Consider the following 20,753-nt stretch of genomic DNA (forward strand, 5'->3'; position numbering starts at 1 on the left):
AGCACTTTGCGTCACACGCTTCAACCCACATGCACACCTGACTCCACACATGTACAAACACAACCACACGCAAGTCAACCGCTTGGGTTCCATTCTATAAGTGGAGGCAAAAGGTACAGGAAAAACTTGTCCATTTTTTATAGGAACACAAAGGTCAAGTTAGTCTATGTTGACAAACAAAATCACATTTACTTAAATGGATAGTTCACCCAAAAATGAATGAAAAATTCTGTTAGCAATTATTCACCCTCGTGTCGTTCCAAACCCAGAAGACCTTCGTTCATCTTCAGAGCACAAATTAAGATATTTTTGATGAAATCCGAGAGCTTTCTGACCCTGCATAGACAGCAACACAACGGACATGTACAAGGCCCAGAAAGGTAGTAAGGACATCATTAAAATAGTCCATGAATGTGCGTTGAAGACTGACACGGAAGAGAAGAAATTGTTGAATAAAGTCGTTATTTTTGTTTTCTTTGCGTGCAAAAAGTATTCTCGTAGCTTCATAACATTACGGTTGAAGCACTGATGTCACATGGACTATTTTAATAATGTCCTTACAACGTTTCTGGGCCTTGAACGTGTCAGTTGCGTTGCTGTCTATGCAGGGTCAGAAAGCTCTCGGATTTCATCAAAAATATCTTAATTTGTGTTCTGAAGATGAACGAAGGTCTTACAGCTTTGGAACGACATGAGGGAGAATTAATAACAGAATTTTCATTTTTGGGTGAACTAACCCTTTACGGAAAGCGGTCTTTGGGTTACAGGAAAACACCATTATATAGAATCTGCATTCATATCCAGTGAGCTCTCAATAAGACCTGCTTGGTATTTGATTTACAGGTCTGAGGTTTTCAGGCAAAGTATCGGGTGCTCTTGCCAATATATATCGCCATCCATGGCCACAATAACTCTCCTGTGGTATTTCAAATAGACTCTGCTGCAGCTGCTCTACATGTGTCAAGTGCATTTTGTGTCATCTGGGACAAATATAGAAAAAGTGAAAGAAATCCACCTCGTGCACACAAACACTGTTTCACACAAAAACTAAAATGGAGATGAAGAGCCAGAGAAATTTAGAAGGCAATGCTGCCCTCTCCTGGTGACTAAAAACTAAAAAATAATAATCAAAACAATTTGGTCTGTTATAGGATAAAGAATACAGATAGGATATACACAGATTTTATTTTAAATTTTTAAATTTATATTTAAAAATATTTAACATTTAATATTACATTTAATTACATTTTTTAGCAGATTTTTGATTGAATTAAATGGATGGTGTAGCACTAGCAATGTGAGAAATTAATTTTGAAAAGGACAAATATGCATGAATAATTAAGTTATTAAAGCTAAATAATGTAATGTAATAATATCTGGCAGAGATATATTCTCCAGAATCCCCAACAACCCTACATAGGACAAATAGTTCAAAAGATATTTAACATATATAACAGATAATGAAATATCAAGGTAATACTAATACTAATACTAGTAATACTAATAAGATCATGGAATACCATATAATGAAATACACATAAGGCACAAATAAAAAAAAATAATAATAATGGGCTAAATTCTTAGATAATTTTAACACGTTTATTAGATTTTTTTTTAAGAAATATTAAATGGCCCCTTTGGGTGTTATAACAATCATACAGTCTGGATTAAATAAAAAATAACATGTAAATACCAAAATATGATTCACAAGCCTCACAAGACACTAAAGATAAGCTGTACTGTCAATTTAACGCTGATTTCCATGTTATTGTTAATGAAGAGCATTGTGGTGATAAATGAATCTCAAAGCAGCAGCAAACAACAGCGTTAGACCTTAAAGTAACTCCACACAGTGCACCTGAATATACACAATGTTACATTTCATATGATAAACATATATGAAACAATACTGACTCTGGTATCTACATACATTATTCTGTATACAATTTGATTGATAAAAAGTTTTTTTTCCTATCAAAAGATTGATAGTTTTTTTTTGTTGCAAAAATAGACTCATCTGCTATTGCTTTGGTGTAATGGACCAGATGATCGGGACGAGAAGGACCAGTGTGCCGCCCTCTCGACTGGCAGAAGACTCCTGCATGAGGTTCCTGGATCTACTTCCTCCCACAAACTTATCTGTGCTCAGAGACTGAAGAGCTCATCGGCGTTTGGTGCGTTTCCGTTGGTCTTGTCCCAATCGGTCTCAGAGTTCCAGTCCTGAGGCCTCACCCCAATGTCCAGGACCTGGGGGTTAGTACGAGACTCAGCGAGTCTACGGGGAAAGAGACAGAAGAATGCCAACTGAAAAAGCTGAAACTCTTCAGTGATGCAGATGTACAGGTTTGATTAACATAGGTAATTGGGTAAATACGTATAAATGAAGTATAAATCCTCTGATTTAGTCACATTTGTAAAGCTGGAATTGCCCATATGGGTCTAAAGGTTTCATTAAAGGAATATTTCACCCCAAAATTGTACATTTCCAGAAAATTTACTCACCTTCAGGCTTTCTAAGAGGAGTCTATTTCTTCATCAGAACAGATTTGGAGAAATCTAGCATTGCATCACTTGCTCACCAGTGGATCCTCTGCAGTGAATGGGTGCCGTCAGAATGAGAGTCCAAACAGCTGATAAAAACATCACACTAATTCACAAGTAATCCACACAACTCCAGTCCATCAATTATTTTATGTATATTTTTTCAATTATGGACAGAGCAATATTATGGATAGAGAACTTGTTTAAAGTTACAAACATCTTGATGGATTTATTTCAAACACATAGCTGTTGACTTCACAAGACGTTAATAGTTGGACTGGAGTTGTGTGGATTATTATTTAGCTGTTTGGACTCTCATTTTGACGGCACCCATTCACTGCAGATGATCCACTGGTGAGCAAGTGATGTATTGCTTAATTTCTACAGATCTGTTTTGATGAAGAAACACTCCTCTACACTTTGGTTGGTAGCTAATATGCTAACAACTGGTATGGTTTTATTTGTAAGGTTAGAAGGCATGCAGTACATCAATGTAATTGTATTACACTTTTAACTAAGTGTTATGTTCAGGGATAAAAAACAAAAACAGGATGAAAACACAAATAACATACTGGCTAGACTGAGAATGATGGGATATTGTAAACAAACCACATTGTATTTAAATATGGATCATTGCAGAACCCTGCCATCAAATTCCCAATTAGATCTGTGTGTTGGGTCAGTATCAGCCCAGGATGCTAATTTGGTTGGGTTGATCAGTGAAAGTTGGCAGGGTTCTGGAAGACACCAGGGGAGGGGAATGATGTTACAGATTGACAGAATGATGTTACAGTATATAAACAGAACACAGATTTGGGTATGGAGCGGGTGGAAGTTGAGCTCAGGTTGGATTGGTACAGGACTGGACCTGTACTTGTTACCTGGAGAGTACTCATAGCTATCCAAACTGCAGCTAGGAACAAAGAGAGAGCACAACAATCAAGGGCCGCAGGATGCTTCTCTGTACCCCTTTAAGAAACAGTTCTATTTAAAACAAGTGATAATGCATGAAACAGCCAGTTTTTGATATTAATCTTCCAGTAGGCATGAAAGGTTAAATGCGGTATTAGCTGCTTCAGCCCAGATGAAGATGTTGCTGCTCAATAAGGCTGCTCTCATCATCAATTAATCTGATAAATATTCCTTCAGTCAACACATGGTTCCTCTGATGCAAGACTTATATAAACATATATTAAGTAATAAATGACTAAATAAGTAACAAACTGCATTTAAGCAATCTCATTTTCTTATTCTAATTAATTTGCTCAGTTCTACAGTTTTTTTCATTAATAATAATAATAATTATTATTATTATTATTATTATACACATTATTTTATTTTCTTATTTACAGTATCAATTATTATTTGCAACCATTATAAGTCTGACAAAAAGCAGACAAAAACAGCAGTTGACAGGAAAGAAAAAAATTAAATAAATAGATAAGAATCTTGTTGAGGAAACATTTCCAAGCATTCCATGTTCAGCTTGTTTGGTGGATTTAATCAAAATTGTAAGCATTTGTACTCATAAAGCACAAATATTCAGGTCAGGGTTGTCATCTTTGAATTGAAGGCCAACTCTATATTTGCAGGGCGAATTATACCCTGCCAAACTACTGTTAAGTAAAGCTCTTGCTTGGTTCTGTGGAAAATAAACAAATAAAATCAGAAAATCTGTCTCATGAGACCTCGGTATGGGAAAAGTGCCTTTGCTCAATTGCTCCGGATGATTAATCAAAGGCCAAGAAGTATGCGGAGCAAACTAAAAGAAATATTTCAAACGGTTCCAACAATCTTTGAGAACAAACACAGAAAGACTGTATGTAGTTTGAGATTGTCTTGATGTGCGAGAGTTTTTTTTTACATGCAGCTCACTTCTCAAGGATTAGCCCTTCCTGCCCCTCATTGAAGAGAGATAGAAAGGAGATTTAGACGAGACAGAAGCTTGTGAGGAGATAAGAACAGCTTTGGGTGCCTCATACCTTGAAAAAGCCTCTTCCAGACCATCATCCATCTCCTGAAAGTGGAACAAAATGGTAGTCGATTTGTAACAAGACAAGCAAAGTTACTGGCCAGCAGTCACTCGTGTAGAATCCTCCCTGAGAGTCTCATTTAAGAGAAAAGCCGGTTTTCAAGGACAAGATCTTACCCATAGGGTGGTGCTGTTGTTGTTGGGTTCGGGAGGATTGTCCACATTTTCCACAGCAGATGAGTAATCATCAATGTCCAACAGGTTCTCTGTAGCTACTGCTAGAATAGATACATAGCCCATTAGTATCAAAGCGCTAAAGGGATAGATCACACACACACACACACACACACACACACACACACACGCAGAATAGAATAGAATAGAATAGAATAGAAGGCACAGCGAGTTTAAGGAGTTTGTACTAGTGTTGGGCGATATGCTCAATTTTCATATTGTCCTATCAGCCTGTGAGATCGCCAATACACGATATTATCGTGCTAATTTATGTAATTATTAACGTTACTTCGTTTCATTGAGAGAAAGTGAACCAACTCCAGCGTAAGGATAAAAGCATCCTAATGTTTTTAATATGACTGAATTTGTATTTAACATGATAACAAATTAATAGAAACATCGTAAGTTACTAATTATAATGCTTACATTTCCTCAGTTATTCAAAAAGCAGCTACAGAAAACGAGAAAAGAACATTACATTACCAAAGAACATCATCACTCAGTCTAGCGCGAGTTTATGCACTTTAAAAACACTCCCGTTAAACTCAGTGAATCTACGCTGTATGATGAATAAATCTCTTATACTTACATCGCACGTAGACCTGCACTTTGTTGTTTATAATGAGAATTCGCGAGTCAGAATTCAGTCAACGCGCGCTGAACAACAGAACTCCGCTGTTTCAGTGATGACTCATCTGAACGCCTCTGATTGGCCATTGCATTCATAAGCTCAGCATAATCGTGTGTGATTGGTTAGAACGCGCAATACTGTAAAAACGCGGAAAAAGAAATATAATGCAACAAATGAGCCCTAATATTAATTAGATAATATTACTAGCCTGATAATAATAATAATAATAATAATCGTCTTGCTATCGTCAAAGGCATCAGCCACAGGCGATATCTCGGTCTATCGTCGATACGCGATATTATTGTCACAACCCTAGTTTGTACCTCCTACTTTAAGGCTGTTCAGGCTGACCGATCTCTCTGACTGTGAACTGTTGGTCGTCTCTCCAGCTGAATCCCATTTCTCACGGTTCTCTCTCTCTGAAAGTAGAGCAACACACGAATTAAATTCATGCTGTACCATAAAATAAAACAGAAATATATTCTTACATTTCACTGAACACTAATCAAAAAGTTTATTTTAAAGTGAAAACATCAATTGCTCAGAATGAGAGTTCAAAAAGCTGATAAAAACATCACGATAATCTACAAGTAATCCACACAACTCCAGTCAATCAATTACTGTCTTGTGAAGTGAAAAGCTGTGTGTTTGTAAGAAATCCATCATTCGGGCATTTTAACTTTAAAAATATGAGCCCATAATGTCCATAACCTGTTTTCACTAGATCTGTGCATATTTCTCGCCTGATTCAGCTGAGATGACTCATATTTTAGACAGAAGCAACCGTTTAAAGTTAAAAACATTGTAATATTCTATTTATTTCTTACAAACACATACAGCTTTTCACTTCACTAAGACGTTAACTGATGGACTGGAGTGGTGTGGATTACTTGTGGATTATTGTGATGTTTTTATCAGCTGTTTGGACTCTCATTCTGATGGCACCCATTCACTTGGTGAGTAAATGTTAATTTTGGAAATGTTTAATTCCATTAAGTATTAATATTATGTTGTATTCTGGTCACATAATTTTAGAAAATTTGTCTGTAAAGTTGAAGATATACAAGGAATTTCTTTGTGATGCATTAACTGGCTTCTGTTTACCAAATCTAAAAATCAAATCATTTTGTGTGTCCATCTTTTCTATAACATGAAAAGGCAACAGAGCAATGGCCCGACTGTCATAATCAATCACGACAGCCTCAATGCCCTCAAAGACCCCATCAGGAGAGCATATTCTTCAAAACAAAGTGACAAATTATTTTCCACTTGTGGCGTATGATCCTCTGCAGATAAATACGACCTCCACATTGTTCTGTGGAGAGATATGATACTCTGTACCTTCTTTGGCAACCTCCCAGAACTCGAAGGCCACTCTGAAGGCCTGAGCCACCGTGAGTGTGACCGCCTGGGCCTGAGAGAACACAACAAGACAAGACAAGATCGAGTCATTAAGACAGGATGGAGGAGGACTGTAGTATCTGTGCATTATACACACAAGAACAACATACACATACAACATGTATGCATATTTTTAAGGCATTTCAACATCAGTCATCAGTGGTTTGCAAACGTTTTAGACCAAATAACATATCTAAACAAATCAAACCAAAAGACACAGAAGTAGTCTGAATTTCACACAAAGCTATAATAAAATAACTAGATCTGCCTCTCTCTATATAATATATAGATAGAAATAAATATATACATATAAAAACTTTGTACTACTAAGTGTTTTTTCTTCGTCTTCATTTACTTTTTTCTATCCATCTATCTATCTATCTATCTATATAGATAGTATATCATATATAATATATCAAACATAAAAGCTATGTTGTGAAACCTTGAGAGAGCTGCCTTACATCTACAAAATCACATCTGAAATAACCGCAAAAGCAACCAACCTCTCAATTGATTTGAATAGTTTTACATTAGCATGTTGCTAAGCTAGCAACACAGCATTTCAAAAAGCAAAAATACATTGCATACACAAATACTTGGTAAACTATTACATTTATAAACAGTCAATAATTACATTGACCTGCTTTTGTACCAAAACTTTTTTAGTATTGAACAAAACAGATTTATAATCATCAATTTTCTCAAATTGTTTACAGTCACAGACTTGTTTCACCAAGCTCGTCACAGCGCATTCTGGAAGTACGTTCTCTGAAAATTACCTGCAATGTCTTACACTTGGTCAAAACAACGGATCTCTGAATTCATCCAGCTTCCTGATCAGCCTTTGTTTCAGTAGTGCACTTATGGTGCCTTTAAATGTTGCCTAGGTAGGCGGCTCACTAGGAAAGCTTTTGTATCTAACCCTCAGCATCTAGCCATAAACAGGCATGTTTTTGGACAGTGAAGTGAATGCTTTGAAGAACAGCCTGTCCTTCAACAGACACAAAGTGAGCTAGTCAGCTATTCTGGAACAAAACTGTCCCCCTTCTTCATGCTTTGTTTGACTGCTTTTGTTCCAGTCAGAAGTCTTTGTGGTGACTGAAGATTCACAGCTTTCATAAGGAAAGCATCAAACACTCACCACTTTCCGTTTGGCACAGAGGAATGCGTGGCACTCCAGCGTCTCATTCTGCTGGTTCTGGGCGATGAAAGCAAACACTTTGTCATGCATCTTGTCAGCTGTGCAGTATGATATCCTGGGGGAAACGGTCACAAAACAGACCAGAGTTAAGGACTTGCAGTCAGTTTTGAGTAAATAAAAATGATGTTTTGCAGAGATATGGACATGGAGCAGACACAGCTGTCTGTGCTGGATCTTCAAGGACTGTTTTTTGTGCTGCTGTTACACATTAAAGAACTGACGGCTGCTGTTTGTCTTTAAACAAATATAGAAAGTGAGCGTGTGTGTGTGTGTGTGTGTATGTGTGGATAGTAGGCTCAGCTGAAGCACATCCAACTGTGAAGATGAGATTTATGGGAACTACTGCTGGTCTCCTGCAGCATGCTGTATTTCACATGTCCCTAGTGAGAAACTCAGAGGTGAGTGTGTGTGTGTGTGGTAAAACACTGGATGGAAGGATAAATCATCTCCACTGTAGGTCAGACACACTCACTTCTCAGAAGAGGAAGCATACAGAGACAATTACTTTCATAGTCTAATGTGTTTCAGTGGCACAGCGTGTGAATGTTTAACAGGCAGGTGAACGTGAGAGAAGTCGTGCCGGACGTGTGTGGAGTTCACCTGTATATGGAAATGTTCTCGATCAGTTGGTTGGACACACTGTCACACAGGACGATTCCCTGAGGAGACACTTTCAGGGCCACTTTAGGCAGTTTCTTCCCACTGGCTTTGGCCTAACAAATGAACAAGAACAAACAAACAAAAGATTTTAATATTGTTGCTTGTACGTTGTCTATTGATTTTCATAGTAGTGCTTGTCCATGCAGAACTTGGTTCTTGATTCTAGGATGTTCTGTTCTTAAATTACTTTAAGGGTTATGGGCAATGTTCCCTCTAAGCTGCGCGCGTGCGTGTACAGCCTCGCACTTCTTCCGTCGCGACCACGCAGAAGAAATAATATGCCGCGCACACGCAAAAATGAGTTAGGAAAGCCATTTGATTTAATTCTAGTAAACGCGAAATAATTGCAATGCTCGGGCAAACCGCTATGGAGTTGGTGTAGCTATAGAGTTAGAACCGGTGAATGCAGTTTACAGGTTTCATAGAAAGAGAATGATTTGCGCTAAATTAGTCTCTGTAGAAATCGAAAACTTTAATGGTTGCGGACGAAATATCTCAACACAAGAGCCAACGCAAATGAAATGACGTGAAATAATACATCATCATGTTTTAAAGAAGACTGGCTTGATTACGTGGTGGAAACAGCAGATGATGGTCACAGAACGGTAACAAAACTGAGACATTTACAGTCACACACACACACTGTAAAAAATGACAGTGAATTTAATGGTAAAAGACTGTAAAAATGCTACAGTAAAAACCTGTTAAATGGTTAACGGTAAATTCCCTACTATATATGGTGAAAAACTGTATTGGACTTTACATGTATTGGACATTAATTTTACGGTAGTATACCGTAAGTGAAAAAGACCGTATAATTGACAGTGAATAACCATAAATTGACATTCCCAGAATTCCCTGCGTTACATTTCAAATTTGATGTTTTTTTTGTTGAAATAACTATGTTTCTTAGTTTTTTTCTTATCAGTTTTGTATATTTGGGTTGTGTGTTACACCTAATGTTGTTAAATTAATGTTTATTGCATTATTTAAGTTTAATGTGTGTTGCCATGATGGTGTTTAGTGTTTGTGTGAATGACACTGTGCACCTTCTATATATGTTATTATTTAAAAGCTGCTTGTGATGGGCTTTGGTTCATCATGTGACTTTCTCATCACCACCTGCATTTGGTGGTTATCAGTGTATTACAAAGGTACAAAACAGATTTCAGTACTTCAATAGGTTGGTATATTAACATTATATCAGTCAATGAAATTACAGTATTTAACTGTAAATTTAAGTTAAAACCGTAAAACCTAAAACTTTGCTACCGTATTTTTTACAGTAAAATTCCGGCAACCACAGCTGCTGTTTTTTTTACCGTAAATTTTACGGATTTTTTTTTTTTACAGTGCAGGTGTAGTGGTGTGCAAACTATAATTACATAAAATAGTTATCTAACATCCCTATGTAGTAGAAAAATGTTTTCTCAGGTAACCTAAAATGTGCATCATTTAATTACATCAAGGGTCAAATCAAATATAAATAGCACATTAAAGTTAAAAGTTACACACTTTTTTGTGTGCGCGCTGTACAGGTATAAAGAATGTTTTTGCTCAGGTGGCCAAAATGTCCGCCCAATAAAGAGAAGTTTTGCTCAGCAAGAAAGAAATTAGAGGAAACATTGGTTATGCGTTGGTTATGTTCTGTGTGATTTATTGAGTTGCTATGTGATTGCTATGTGATTGTTTTAGGGGTCTCACTGATATAATCTTTGTATACTCTTATATCTTCATATCCGAGTTAGGGATGGGCAATACGGCCAAAAAATTATCATGGTAACATTTTTCATATCAGTCGGTAAGGTTAATTATCACAATAAATTTCACAAGTTTTATTAAACTATAAACTACTCTTTATGGTCAGAACATGACAAACACTTCACATATTTGAATTCTGTAGCGTCTGGACCAATCAAACACACAATATATATTTTGTTAGCTATATTTAACAAATACTCTGTAACACCCCTCAGTTAACAAGCCATATGAGGACCTATGGACCCTTCCCCCGAAATGCGTAACACCTCAGGAGGGCAGAACAGGCCTCTGGTTCCATGGCAACCAACGCTGATATCACTGGGTTTATTGTCCGAAGGAATGCGAATCTTTACGCTTTTCCAGTTTTAAATAGCTTAATATAAATATCTTAAGATATACCTAAAAAATATCTTAATATTAAAATTAATTTCTTTTTAATTAATTTCTGGATGTCCTAATGAGTGATATCATTTCAAATCATGAAACAGGTGTGTGTAAATTTATGATCATTATAAAAACAAAAAACAGTAACATCTGTTTTTATATGGTGAAATTTCATTATTCTGTTTGAGTTTTATAAAATTGACCATTGGTCTTCCACAGTAGCATACATTTAGATCATGATAACCACACTTAAAACCATACATATCACCTCAATATCATGGTATAAAATGTAACTACATGGTTTCTAAGTATCTGTATGAAAAACAGTAGTCTAAATACGTTAAAGGAGACATATTATGCCCCTCTTTACAATATGTAATACAAGTCTCTGGTGTCCCCAGAATGTGTCTGTTAATCTTTTTCACGTTTCCTTGGTTGGTAGATGCACCAGGGACCTGATTATAGCACTTAAAACCTGGAAAAGTCAGATTTTCATGATATGTCACCTTTAAACTAAAATGCACAAACACTATAGCTTAAATCACAATAAAATACTGTAATAATTATATTCCATTACTTCTTTAATACTTTGATAATATAATAAGATTCAATATGAATATCCCACATTTCTGACATAATACCATGGTGCAGTTAGTGTTACTACAGTAAATTCATGGTAAATGATGGCGATTTGTATCTGTATTGTTGTGCACAGTGTTTCTTCTGTTTGTCAGCGCTGTCGTAAAACTAGTTTAAATGATTCATTAAATCAGTCATTTGTGTTTGCTGAATTCATGCGCTTCACACAGGATCTCAGTGCTGTTTAGTGCTCGTGTGACCGAGATTTATCAGCGAATAAACGCATCTGCTCTAGTGAGCTCACGCTGCGCTGCCGTTTGAATTGAGCCAAGCGGATAAACGGTCTGTGTGGCGCAGTTCAAATAAGTCGTACTGTTTCGTTCCACTTTTGGTACATAAACTTTATATTGAACATTTATCGAACTCGTGTTATCGTTTCATCAAGGAACATTATATTGCAATAATTATTGTTATCGTGTTATTGCCCCAGCCTTAAAGGCAGAGTAAGTGATTTTTCAAAAACACTTTAGAAAACTGATTCGGGCCGAATCGCAAAACAAACTTGTAGCCAATCAGCAATAAGGGGCGTGTCTACTCGTGATGTGGAGGAGAGCGCGTTCAGTGCATGGGACTGACATTAGCCGAGCCGAGCGACAGAAAGATAGAGATGGCGGATAAAAAAACCTTACTCTGCCTTTAATCCGAGCTAGAACTCACCGTGGCAACAATCCTCTTGACAGCAGCGGCTGAGAGCTCCTCGCCTTTGGGTTGGTCCACCAGAGTCATGCCCAGATGCCGAAGGTTAAAGGTCATTCCCTCCAGAAGAGTCTCTCTAGTGTCAGTCCAGTTCTCAGGGAGCTCTGGAGCAAGGGGAGAAAAGACGAACAGAGTGAAGAGTTTTTTGAGGCAACACTAAACAGCTACAAAAACACTCACACATGTGGGTTAAACCAAGTCAGCACAGACAAACAGCAAACAGCTTCAAAGTGCACACCAAAGACTTGTGCTGTAGGTCATGAACAGTTATGAAATATTGAAAGAAAAAAAACACTGCATTAGCAAATATTTGTTGGAATCAACCTTAAACCTCTAACGACTCAAATATTCCAGGCCAAAAAAATTTTGGATGCTCCTGTACATCCTTATTTCCAGGGCTGACTGAAAACAAAAAGACAGTCAAAGGTCTGGAGCAGCTGTAAGAGATGAGGTTTCAAGAAATTAAACATGTCTTTCTTGAAGCAGTGTTTCTGGTATCATTTTTCTCCAATTTCTATCCTGGAGTGTCTTTTCTCAGCTCATCTTCACTAAAAACATAATGTGAAAATATAAAAGTCTTGCTTAAACCCCTACTGCACATCTTTGGGAATAATTATTTGGTTAGGTTGAATATTAACACATATGTATTGTATTAGCATGTGTTTTGAATACTCCGTTAACAGTTCTGATAAATTTGTACTTGTAATGTTGATGCCAGGAATGTGTCAATTATATAAAATGCAAATGTGATTAGAAAACCTCCAACACTTCTACCTTCACAATCTGCATTAATTTCCCAATCTGATTACAACACATTAAACGGTTTCAGCCATCCATTAACTAAGATGCACACAAATAAACGCTCTAATTATTTCTGTTGACACTCACATGTTTGGCTCTAGTAACACTACCTGTGGCTCCTGCAGTCACCTGACTGCTTTTGGCAGTGGAGCTATAACAGTTAAATTCAGAAAATCCCCACAGACAAATTCTGGGAATTACAACACAAAGGAATCAATCCAAAACAGACAAGACATCTTTCCATTAAGTCAGATGTGTTAAACAGCTATAGTGAATATACACCCTATTGTGTTACATTTTTCTATATGATCTCAATGGTTTGTTAAACAGGTATTTAAGTCAAAGTACGTCCTTATTGTGTTAATTTTTCTATATGATCCTAATTAATGATAATGACCCAGATTTGCCATTAAAGTATATATTCCACCTAAATATTATATTATAAAATAAATAAAAAAGAAAAAACAAATACTAAAAATTGAGAAAAAAAAGAAAAAAAAAGCTTTCTTGTTATGGACTTGCCATTCAACAGTGCTATAAGTTCTCATGGGGCAATATGATGTAAACTGCACTATTTTTAAGTAATATTCACAAGGAAAAGGCAATTCCTGTATCTCATTTACTTTAGTCCGAACAAGCCACTGATCTGCTAGAATCCTAGAATCCTCTCAAAAGCTCAACCATTAAAGCTACTGTACCACTACTTGTTCAATGAATCATACATATTTACAGGAATCATAAACACAGGAAACAGTGAATCACTGTCTCAGAAAGAGATTGTTGATTTTTGTGCACAGCCGACAGAAACATGTCACAACAAGGGCAAAATTCACAACTCTATTGTGGCATAAACAAAACCAGTCATACCAAAGATGATCAAATCATTACAAAGAAACTGAAATGCTGATGAGTGACTTCTTGTGTCCTTAAATCACTGTAGGAAGCTACAGGGTCTATATCATTACTTTTCCCACAGCTCCTGAAATAACATGCTGAAATTATTGATGATGCTCTACAACCCCAGCATAAAACCAGGGTAATTCACAGACATGCAGAGATGGAAAAGGGCGTAATAATACAGCCCTAGTGACATACCGAGTAGTGACACACCCAAGGGCCCTTAATCACAGAGGTGGGGGGGGGGGGGGACCCAAACCACCGCCTGCCTTCAAGCACCAAAATCAGAAACTCAACTTTTACTGATTACGGTGCAAAATGGTGATTTTTTTTTTTTTTTCCTGAGGTCATGGTAAGGAGTTATTTCAGTCTTGGCCAGATAGAGAAAGAAAAAAAGTCATTGTTTATTTTTCAAAATACAAAAATAAACAGAACTCTCAGAAACAGGAAGTAATTTTTGCTTCGAGACAAATGCAGATAAACATAGATGATGCAAGTGATGGCGACATGTTAATGAGGACCTTGATATGACAGATTTATGTGTGAATTACAAACAACTACTAAACGGACCATCATTTCTTTGGGGGAAACTATAGCTTTGTGAACAAATCTTCATAAAAAAAGTTCATTTAAAAAAAATCCAGGTCTCCCTAGTAAGTCTTAACTCGTGCTTCTACTTCCACACAACTCCTCATGAAACATGAGAGGTGAATATCGAATGCTTTTATCAAATGGACTGCCTGGAAAAGGCTCAACAGCTGCTGCTGGACATCTCCCTGGCTCTCTGCATCAGGCTGCTGTACTCTTTAGAATGTGCAGGTCACCGACACACCAAAGATCCAGAGGCACAGGCGATAAATCTCACCACTATAAAACACCATAAAAGCTCTCTCTTCATTACAATGCAGCCATGTTTGCTGCAAGCTATGCACTTTCTCTGTTCAGGCACACGACTTTGGAGCAGCAAGAAGGACATTTCTGATCACGCTGATGAGAAGTGATCATAGGAGAAAGCCGAATGAGATACTTCCAAGAGGAAGGAAAGTAATTATGAACTATAACAAGGTGAATCGTTATCAAACCTCCTTTTTAAAAGTTGATAAGCCTATTCATTTTGCTATCTGTGCACAATGTAGTCACTTGCGTTCATTTTTGAATATCTGCATTTAGTATTGGGTCAATAAGACGCTAATTTTTATTTTCTTATTTCTTTTTTTTTTTCATTTACATTAATTAAAAATACATTAAGTTGCAATTCACATTTTCATCAGTAAACCAAATATTATATATATATATATTATGTGTACACTCACATGTAAGAAAAATGTTTTTACTTTTACTTATATTATTGTTACACCACATGTCATTGTAGAGTCATTAAACAGATTTTTAAAATGTATTTTTTATTTTTTTAAATGACATACAAGAGGAAGGGAACTATAACAAGGTGAATTATTATTGAACCACCCATTTGAAAGTTAATAAGCCTATTCATTTTGCTTTCGTAACTGTAAATAATTATGTTAATAAAAATATTAATACTTGAAAAAAATCCACCAAATCATAGTTATGTGCAACCAACATGAAGGGGAAAAAAATTATATATATATATATTATTATTATTTTATTTTTTTAATAAACATGAAAGACATCATAATACTAAAAACATGGTACATGTGATTTAAACTAAATTGCTCTTTTTATTTAGCATGGACACTCGTTGTCACTGACCCTGTTTTTTTCACTGCTCAACCATGACCCTATCAGAACAAACCTGCCACCCATTTTTTGGGTCGTGACCCACCAGTTTAAAACCACTGGTTTAAAGAGGGAACATACACAATCCAGCTGGCAAAATGAACAACTGCAACCCAGTCAAATAAAAAAGATCTTTGTCTGGATTCCTCAAAAAGGAGTGAAATGAGCTAAAGTCTGTACTGCAGCTAAAAGTAGGTCAGTAGATCAACAAAAGAATGTTAAACACACAAATGTGTCTTATTCTTCATCACTCACCCGTTGAGAGAACAACCTATAAACACTGGTAGCTTGCTGATGTTGGAAACTTTTACCATTTTGGCAAAGCCTTAGCCTTCACTGTGACGGAATTATGACCGAACACAATCATAACAGTGTTCTTGCAGACTTCTTGTATTCCAGGTCATACAGATAAGCAGCTCTCAGCCAACAAACAGAGCCGCTTTTGTGGAGTCAAGACAGAATTAAAGGGGAAATGAAAATGCACAGCAAACTTTCTGATCCCACTCAAGGAAAAAAAAAAAGTTGCCCTTGTAAAGACCAAGCCTGCCCACTTCACCTGCTTTCAAAGCTCTGAGTCTGAGTCCATTGCAACTTTGAAGAAGTCTTTGTTGAAACAAATGTGCCTTAGAATGGCTTGGAAACTGCCAGCAAACAAGTACCTACTTGTAGACTAGTCCAGGATGGATGCCAAAGAGAAGGAACAGATTTCAGATGCCGACAAAATCACACTGCTGGCTTTGCATCATGTTTATTTCACAAAACCGTTGTCTTCTCATCCTTCTCATATGGTCTCTTTTCAATTAACCCTCAAAGACCCACTGTAGCAAAACTGCAACAACTGTTTAAAGCTATTAAATTACAGTTTTAAAAGTCTCCGCGTCTCCTGGGCGGTGTTTCATCCGTCAATCAAAATGACGTTCGAGTTACGCGGCGCAAAGATTCTGTTTCCATGTCAACGGCGTTAAACAATCCATTCGAAGCCTCGTCAGATGTGTGCTTTTTGAAGTGGGTGTGCGCGAATATCAAACAAGAGCTTAGCAGACGGCGGGTTTGTATTAAGGAACCTGGTATGAGCGCCGTCCCTATAATGCCCGACGAGTCAACATTGGTAAGGTTTAGAACACAGTCCGCGATTCCCAGAATAGAAAGACATGAAAAAAACAAGTGAGAGCAAAGTGGAATCTACTGATCTCATCGTTGTCGCCCTCATGTGGCTATAAAAATGGCCCTCTATTGAAAATTATAAAATCAAATCACGTTAACCATGTTCCACTATGGCTATACTAACAACACAATTTGAAGGCCCCTCAATATAAGATAAGATATTTAAGAAATTTTCAGATATAAGATATTTGAAGGTCCCTCAATATCAAAGCTTTTTTTTTTGTTTTTTAACAAACAGAAATAATAGTTATTGAGGAGGAAAAAAATAAGAAGAAATATGATTTCTTTATTTCATGCACTTTTTAGCATTTCAGTATTTTTTAATAATAATAATTGTGAATAATAATAATGTTAAAAATCGGCAAAATGTTTCCTAAGGCAGATCAGTGTTATAGTATTGCTAATTAAATTTTATTTTAATATTTTGTGCTTTTTAAATTTAAATTTTAGTTTTTTTTTAGTAATTTTGTTGTGTTTGTCTATATATATTGCGTATGTAGTTTATTATAACATTTTAGTTTTAGTTATTTTAGTCCTTCAACTTAAACTAAAAAATGAAAAATGCTGCCTCTGCAATAGCTTAAACAAAAAATATTTTTAAATAATTTATTCTATTGCAAGTAATGAAATTTTTTTTTTTTGTATTATTTTTTATTTTATATATTTTATTTAATTTTTATATATTTTATATTGTATTTAGTTTTAGATTTATTTTATTTAGTTTGTGATAATTGCCCTGCAGTCTTTTCACAAGCACGAATGACCGGATTTGTAGCCAATTAAATCTCACATTAAAATTGAATTCTTTGACTGCTGTAAACCTTCATAACACTGGCAAAAATGCAAGAAGGATAAAAGATAAGTTATGACCTATTACGTATTTGGAATGCAAAATGACACTGAAAGGAGTAAAAATTATTATTTTCTGCCTTTGTAAATGTAATTGTAAAGTACTCAATTTCAATGGCATTTGAATGAAGTGCAAATTTCCCTAACAAGTACAGTAATGATGTACTTTACACCCCTGTATACACACACACACCCTCAATATTTAGCTTTGTTCTTTAAGAAAAAAAAATCAAACAATGAGAAACAAAGGCGTGTTCTTTACTCTCCACAAAGTTTACCATAAAAACACCAAATGCAATCCACAGTAATACTTTCTCAAGGTTGACAAATAAAAAAAGAAAGCCCTGTTGTAAAACAAGGACTAAACCAAACAAGCATATTCTGCCTGCATCATGACACAAACCTTAAACCACTGAAGAAGAAATGTGAAGGAGAACTCTGTCATGAAGCATTAATGGATTGATTTTCAGGTGTTATCCCAGTCACTGAATGATGTCTCTATGAAATGACGCATGGTTTGCATTATCCTCAATGACATTAAATGGTGGAAGGGAGGAAAAGTTGGCACATTTTACCAAAATAAAACCATTCAGGAAGTATTATAAAATGCAATGAGCATGTTAATGTAAATTAGAGACATGACAGAAACAGCAGACCATTGATAACTAGTGAATTAGAGTGGGCTTGCTGTTACTGTGTTTTTTCCCTGAAAAAACACATGGCAACAAGAGGGCAGATTATTTTAAATGCAACACTGGGGAAAAAAAACGGAGAAAAAAAAAACGGGTCATGTGGTGTGCTCGCCAATCAGATGGATTCTAGGGGTGGGTGATTATGGCATGTATTATATTAAACAAGATATTTCAAGGCACTGTGTAACATAACAACTGGCAAACAAGACATCATATGTTCAGCTTTTCAACTGGTTTCAACTAAATTCTATTTCAATTTTGTCCGGTAACAAAAAGGACTTGCATTGACCGCAAAATACGACACCATTCCCGGATATTTATGCAGCATTTTTGTCTACAAATACAATGTGAAGATCAGTCCCTTTTTAAATACATGGATTTTTTAGTGTCTTCAACCTTTTAGAAAACAGCAACGGGAGGAACAGAAACCTAAAATATTTCCAACTCAGATCCAACATCTGTAATGAAATGCTTTTTAGCTCCCTCGAAAAACAAACAAACAAACAAACAAAAAAGATGCACCATACTATGGTCATACTTAAACTGAAATGCATTCTTAATCACTCCATTACAACAAACACATTGTTTTTCCATCACAAATACTTCGGTCTCATTTCAATACGTTTTCCCTTTTCTTTTTACATTCAATAAACTTAAAGATGGTACGTTTATACCAGGGAAGTAAAAGAAGTCACTGGCACATAAAACTGTTCAGATTCAACACAAAGATGAGGAGGCGCTAATAAAATCATAAAAGATCTTCATAAAGACCTCACAAAACAGATGGAGGACGACAAAAGAACCACAACAGGCTGAAGTGCCATTACCAAGAAAAGCTTCAAAAATAACCTTAAACACAAGGAGGGCAGTTCTGGTCAATGTGACATCCCTTTTTCTAATTTTCTCCACTTATTTTATCAACAACAAAGAAGAGCCATACTAACAGAGGAGGGGTAAATCAAACAAAAATACGACCCCATTCCATTGGTTTGCATACTGAACTTCTTAGACTAATCAAAGAGCAAAGTGGACGATGTGATTGGACATTCACTTCTTGAGCGGCTGGTAGACGGAGGCATTGGGGTCCAAGCTGGAAGGACTGGTGTCCATGAACTTGGAGGAGTAATGTGGGGTCATGCTGTTGGTCTCTGCCGAGTAGGTGATGCTGGGCATGACCGCCATGACCTCTGCGATCTTCTGCTTCAATTCTTTTATCTCCTGCTCCTTCTGCAAAATCTGACCTGTGTGCGGGACAGAGAGAGAATAGGTTAGTGAGCAGAAGCAGATGAGCCTTAAGAGACGCATTAAGACAGGAAGGGGGCAGACCTTGAGCAATCTCTAGCTGTCTCTTGGCATCTCCGAGTGCTGAAAAGAGATCCAGTTTGATTCTGGTCTCAGCACTCAGACTGTTCTCTAGGTGCTGGGTCTTGTCCTGCATGGCCGACAGCGCTGACATCAGAACCTCTGTGTCCTTTTCGTTCTCCTTATATTTGCGCAGTTCCTGCACATAAAGAAACAAAGAGTTAAGTATTTGAAGGTACGTTTTAGTCAATATGAAACACCATTCAACTTATTTTACATCCATAATTTGGTATATTTTTCTGTGTGAAACAGAATATTTTGAGAAAAATTAATAAAGGGTTAAATGAATCTTTAGATTAGATTTTATCCACCTGAAAGCTATGAGGCTGCTTCCAGACTTGAATGAGAATCTGCAGCCAATCATGTAGTGAATAAACACTTTGACCCAGGAATCAGGCCAAATCAGACCAGGTATCACTTAAAAAAAAAAAAAAAGAGTTTCAAATAGGGATGCACCGATACCACTTTTTCCAGTACTCGCCCGATACCGATACTTTTATTTTTGGTACTTGTCGATACAGAGTACCGATACCGATATTTTTATTGCATTTGTACGTTTTTAAAATATTGGGTACAGAAACCAAAAAAGTATGTATAATGTTAACTTCATTTATCAAATAGATACAGTCAAACCAAAATTTAATCAGACACCATCAACATTTGTCACATTATCACAGTTTATTTGCTATAGTTTAGAAAATGGTAATAAAATATGACAATAACAAATTCAGCTTGATAATGTTAGATAACTTTGATAGAGAGGCATGTAATGGATTACAATCAACCCGAAATTATTCAGACAGCTGTTAGTATGACAGTATTTACACAACTATGAATACTTAGCAACCCTTAGCCTCAATGACAGCCTGTAGTCTCCTGGGCATGCTGTCATCCAGGTTCATGCAAACCTGAACTTCAGTTTTTTTCCCCAGACTCGGTCTGAATAATTTTTGGTCCCAAATTTGTATCAATTTTACTGGTAGTCCACTGTATGAAGAATTTTTGGGTATGATTTGTCACAGTTTACTTTATTTTGCTATACTCACTTACATAAATGAGCTACAGTGTCCTGCACCCACTAGTAAAAAAAATATCAAAAATTATATCTGG

The 20,753-nt window shown here is 36.3% G+C and overlaps 2 protein-coding genes across 2 annotated transcripts in view; both read right to left on the minus strand.

The window, feature by feature from the left end:
- Positions 1 to 1,585: 1,585 nt before the first annotated feature.
- Positions 1,586 to 15,890, minus strand: LOC107745728 (low density lipoprotein receptor adapter protein 1-B-like). The gene is made up of 10 exons (XM_016559672.1): positions 15,832 to 15,890; positions 13,009 to 13,072; positions 12,082 to 12,276; positions 8,581 to 8,693; positions 7,921 to 8,035; positions 6,720 to 6,792; positions 5,702 to 5,797; positions 4,691 to 4,791; positions 4,524 to 4,558; positions 1,586 to 2,275 (listed from the first exon to the last, which is right to left on the minus strand). Exons 1-10 carry the CDS (start codon positions 15,888 to 15,890, stop codon positions 2,146 to 2,148), a joined length of 981 nt encoding a protein of 326 aa, XP_016415158.1. The 3' UTR covers positions 1,586 to 2,145.
- A 1,950-nt stretch (positions 15,891 to 17,840) lies between these two features.
- The window catches only part of LOC107745723 (macoilin-1), a 13,820-nt gene continuing 10,907 nt past the window's right edge, over positions 17,841 to 20,753 (minus strand). The window contains exons 10-11 of the mRNA XM_016559667.1: positions 19,608 to 19,782; positions 17,841 to 19,522 (exon numbers count right to left, since the gene is read on the minus strand). Coding sequence (XP_016415153.1) covers positions 19,329 to 19,522; positions 19,608 to 19,782 — 369 coding nt within the window. The 3' untranslated portion in view covers positions 17,841 to 19,328. The remainder of the gene's footprint in view (positions 19,523 to 19,607; positions 19,783 to 20,753) is intronic.

The sequence above is a fragment of the Sinocyclocheilus rhinocerous genome, unplaced genomic scaffold (assembly GCF_001515625.1).
Source record: "Sinocyclocheilus rhinocerous isolate Xijiao unplaced genomic scaffold, SAMN03320098_v1.1 scaffold2423, whole genome shotgun sequence".
NCBI classification, from domain to species: Eukaryota; Metazoa; Chordata; class Actinopteri; order Cypriniformes; family Cyprinidae; genus Sinocyclocheilus; species Sinocyclocheilus rhinocerous.

Coding starts and splice junctions, on each gene's coding strand:
- LOC107745728 (XM_016559672.1), bottom strand. CDS start 15,890: ATGGTAAAAGTTTCCAACATCAGCAAGCTACCAGTGTTTATAGGTTGT. Junction 6,793..7,920: donor TCTGTGCCAAACGGAAAGTG/GTGAGTGTTTGA, acceptor GTGTTCTCTCAG/GCCCAGGCGGTCACACTCAC. Junction 2,276..4,523: donor CTGGAAGAGGCTTTTTCAAG/GTATGAGGCACC, acceptor CTTTCCCCGTAG/ACTCGCTGAGTCTCGTACTA.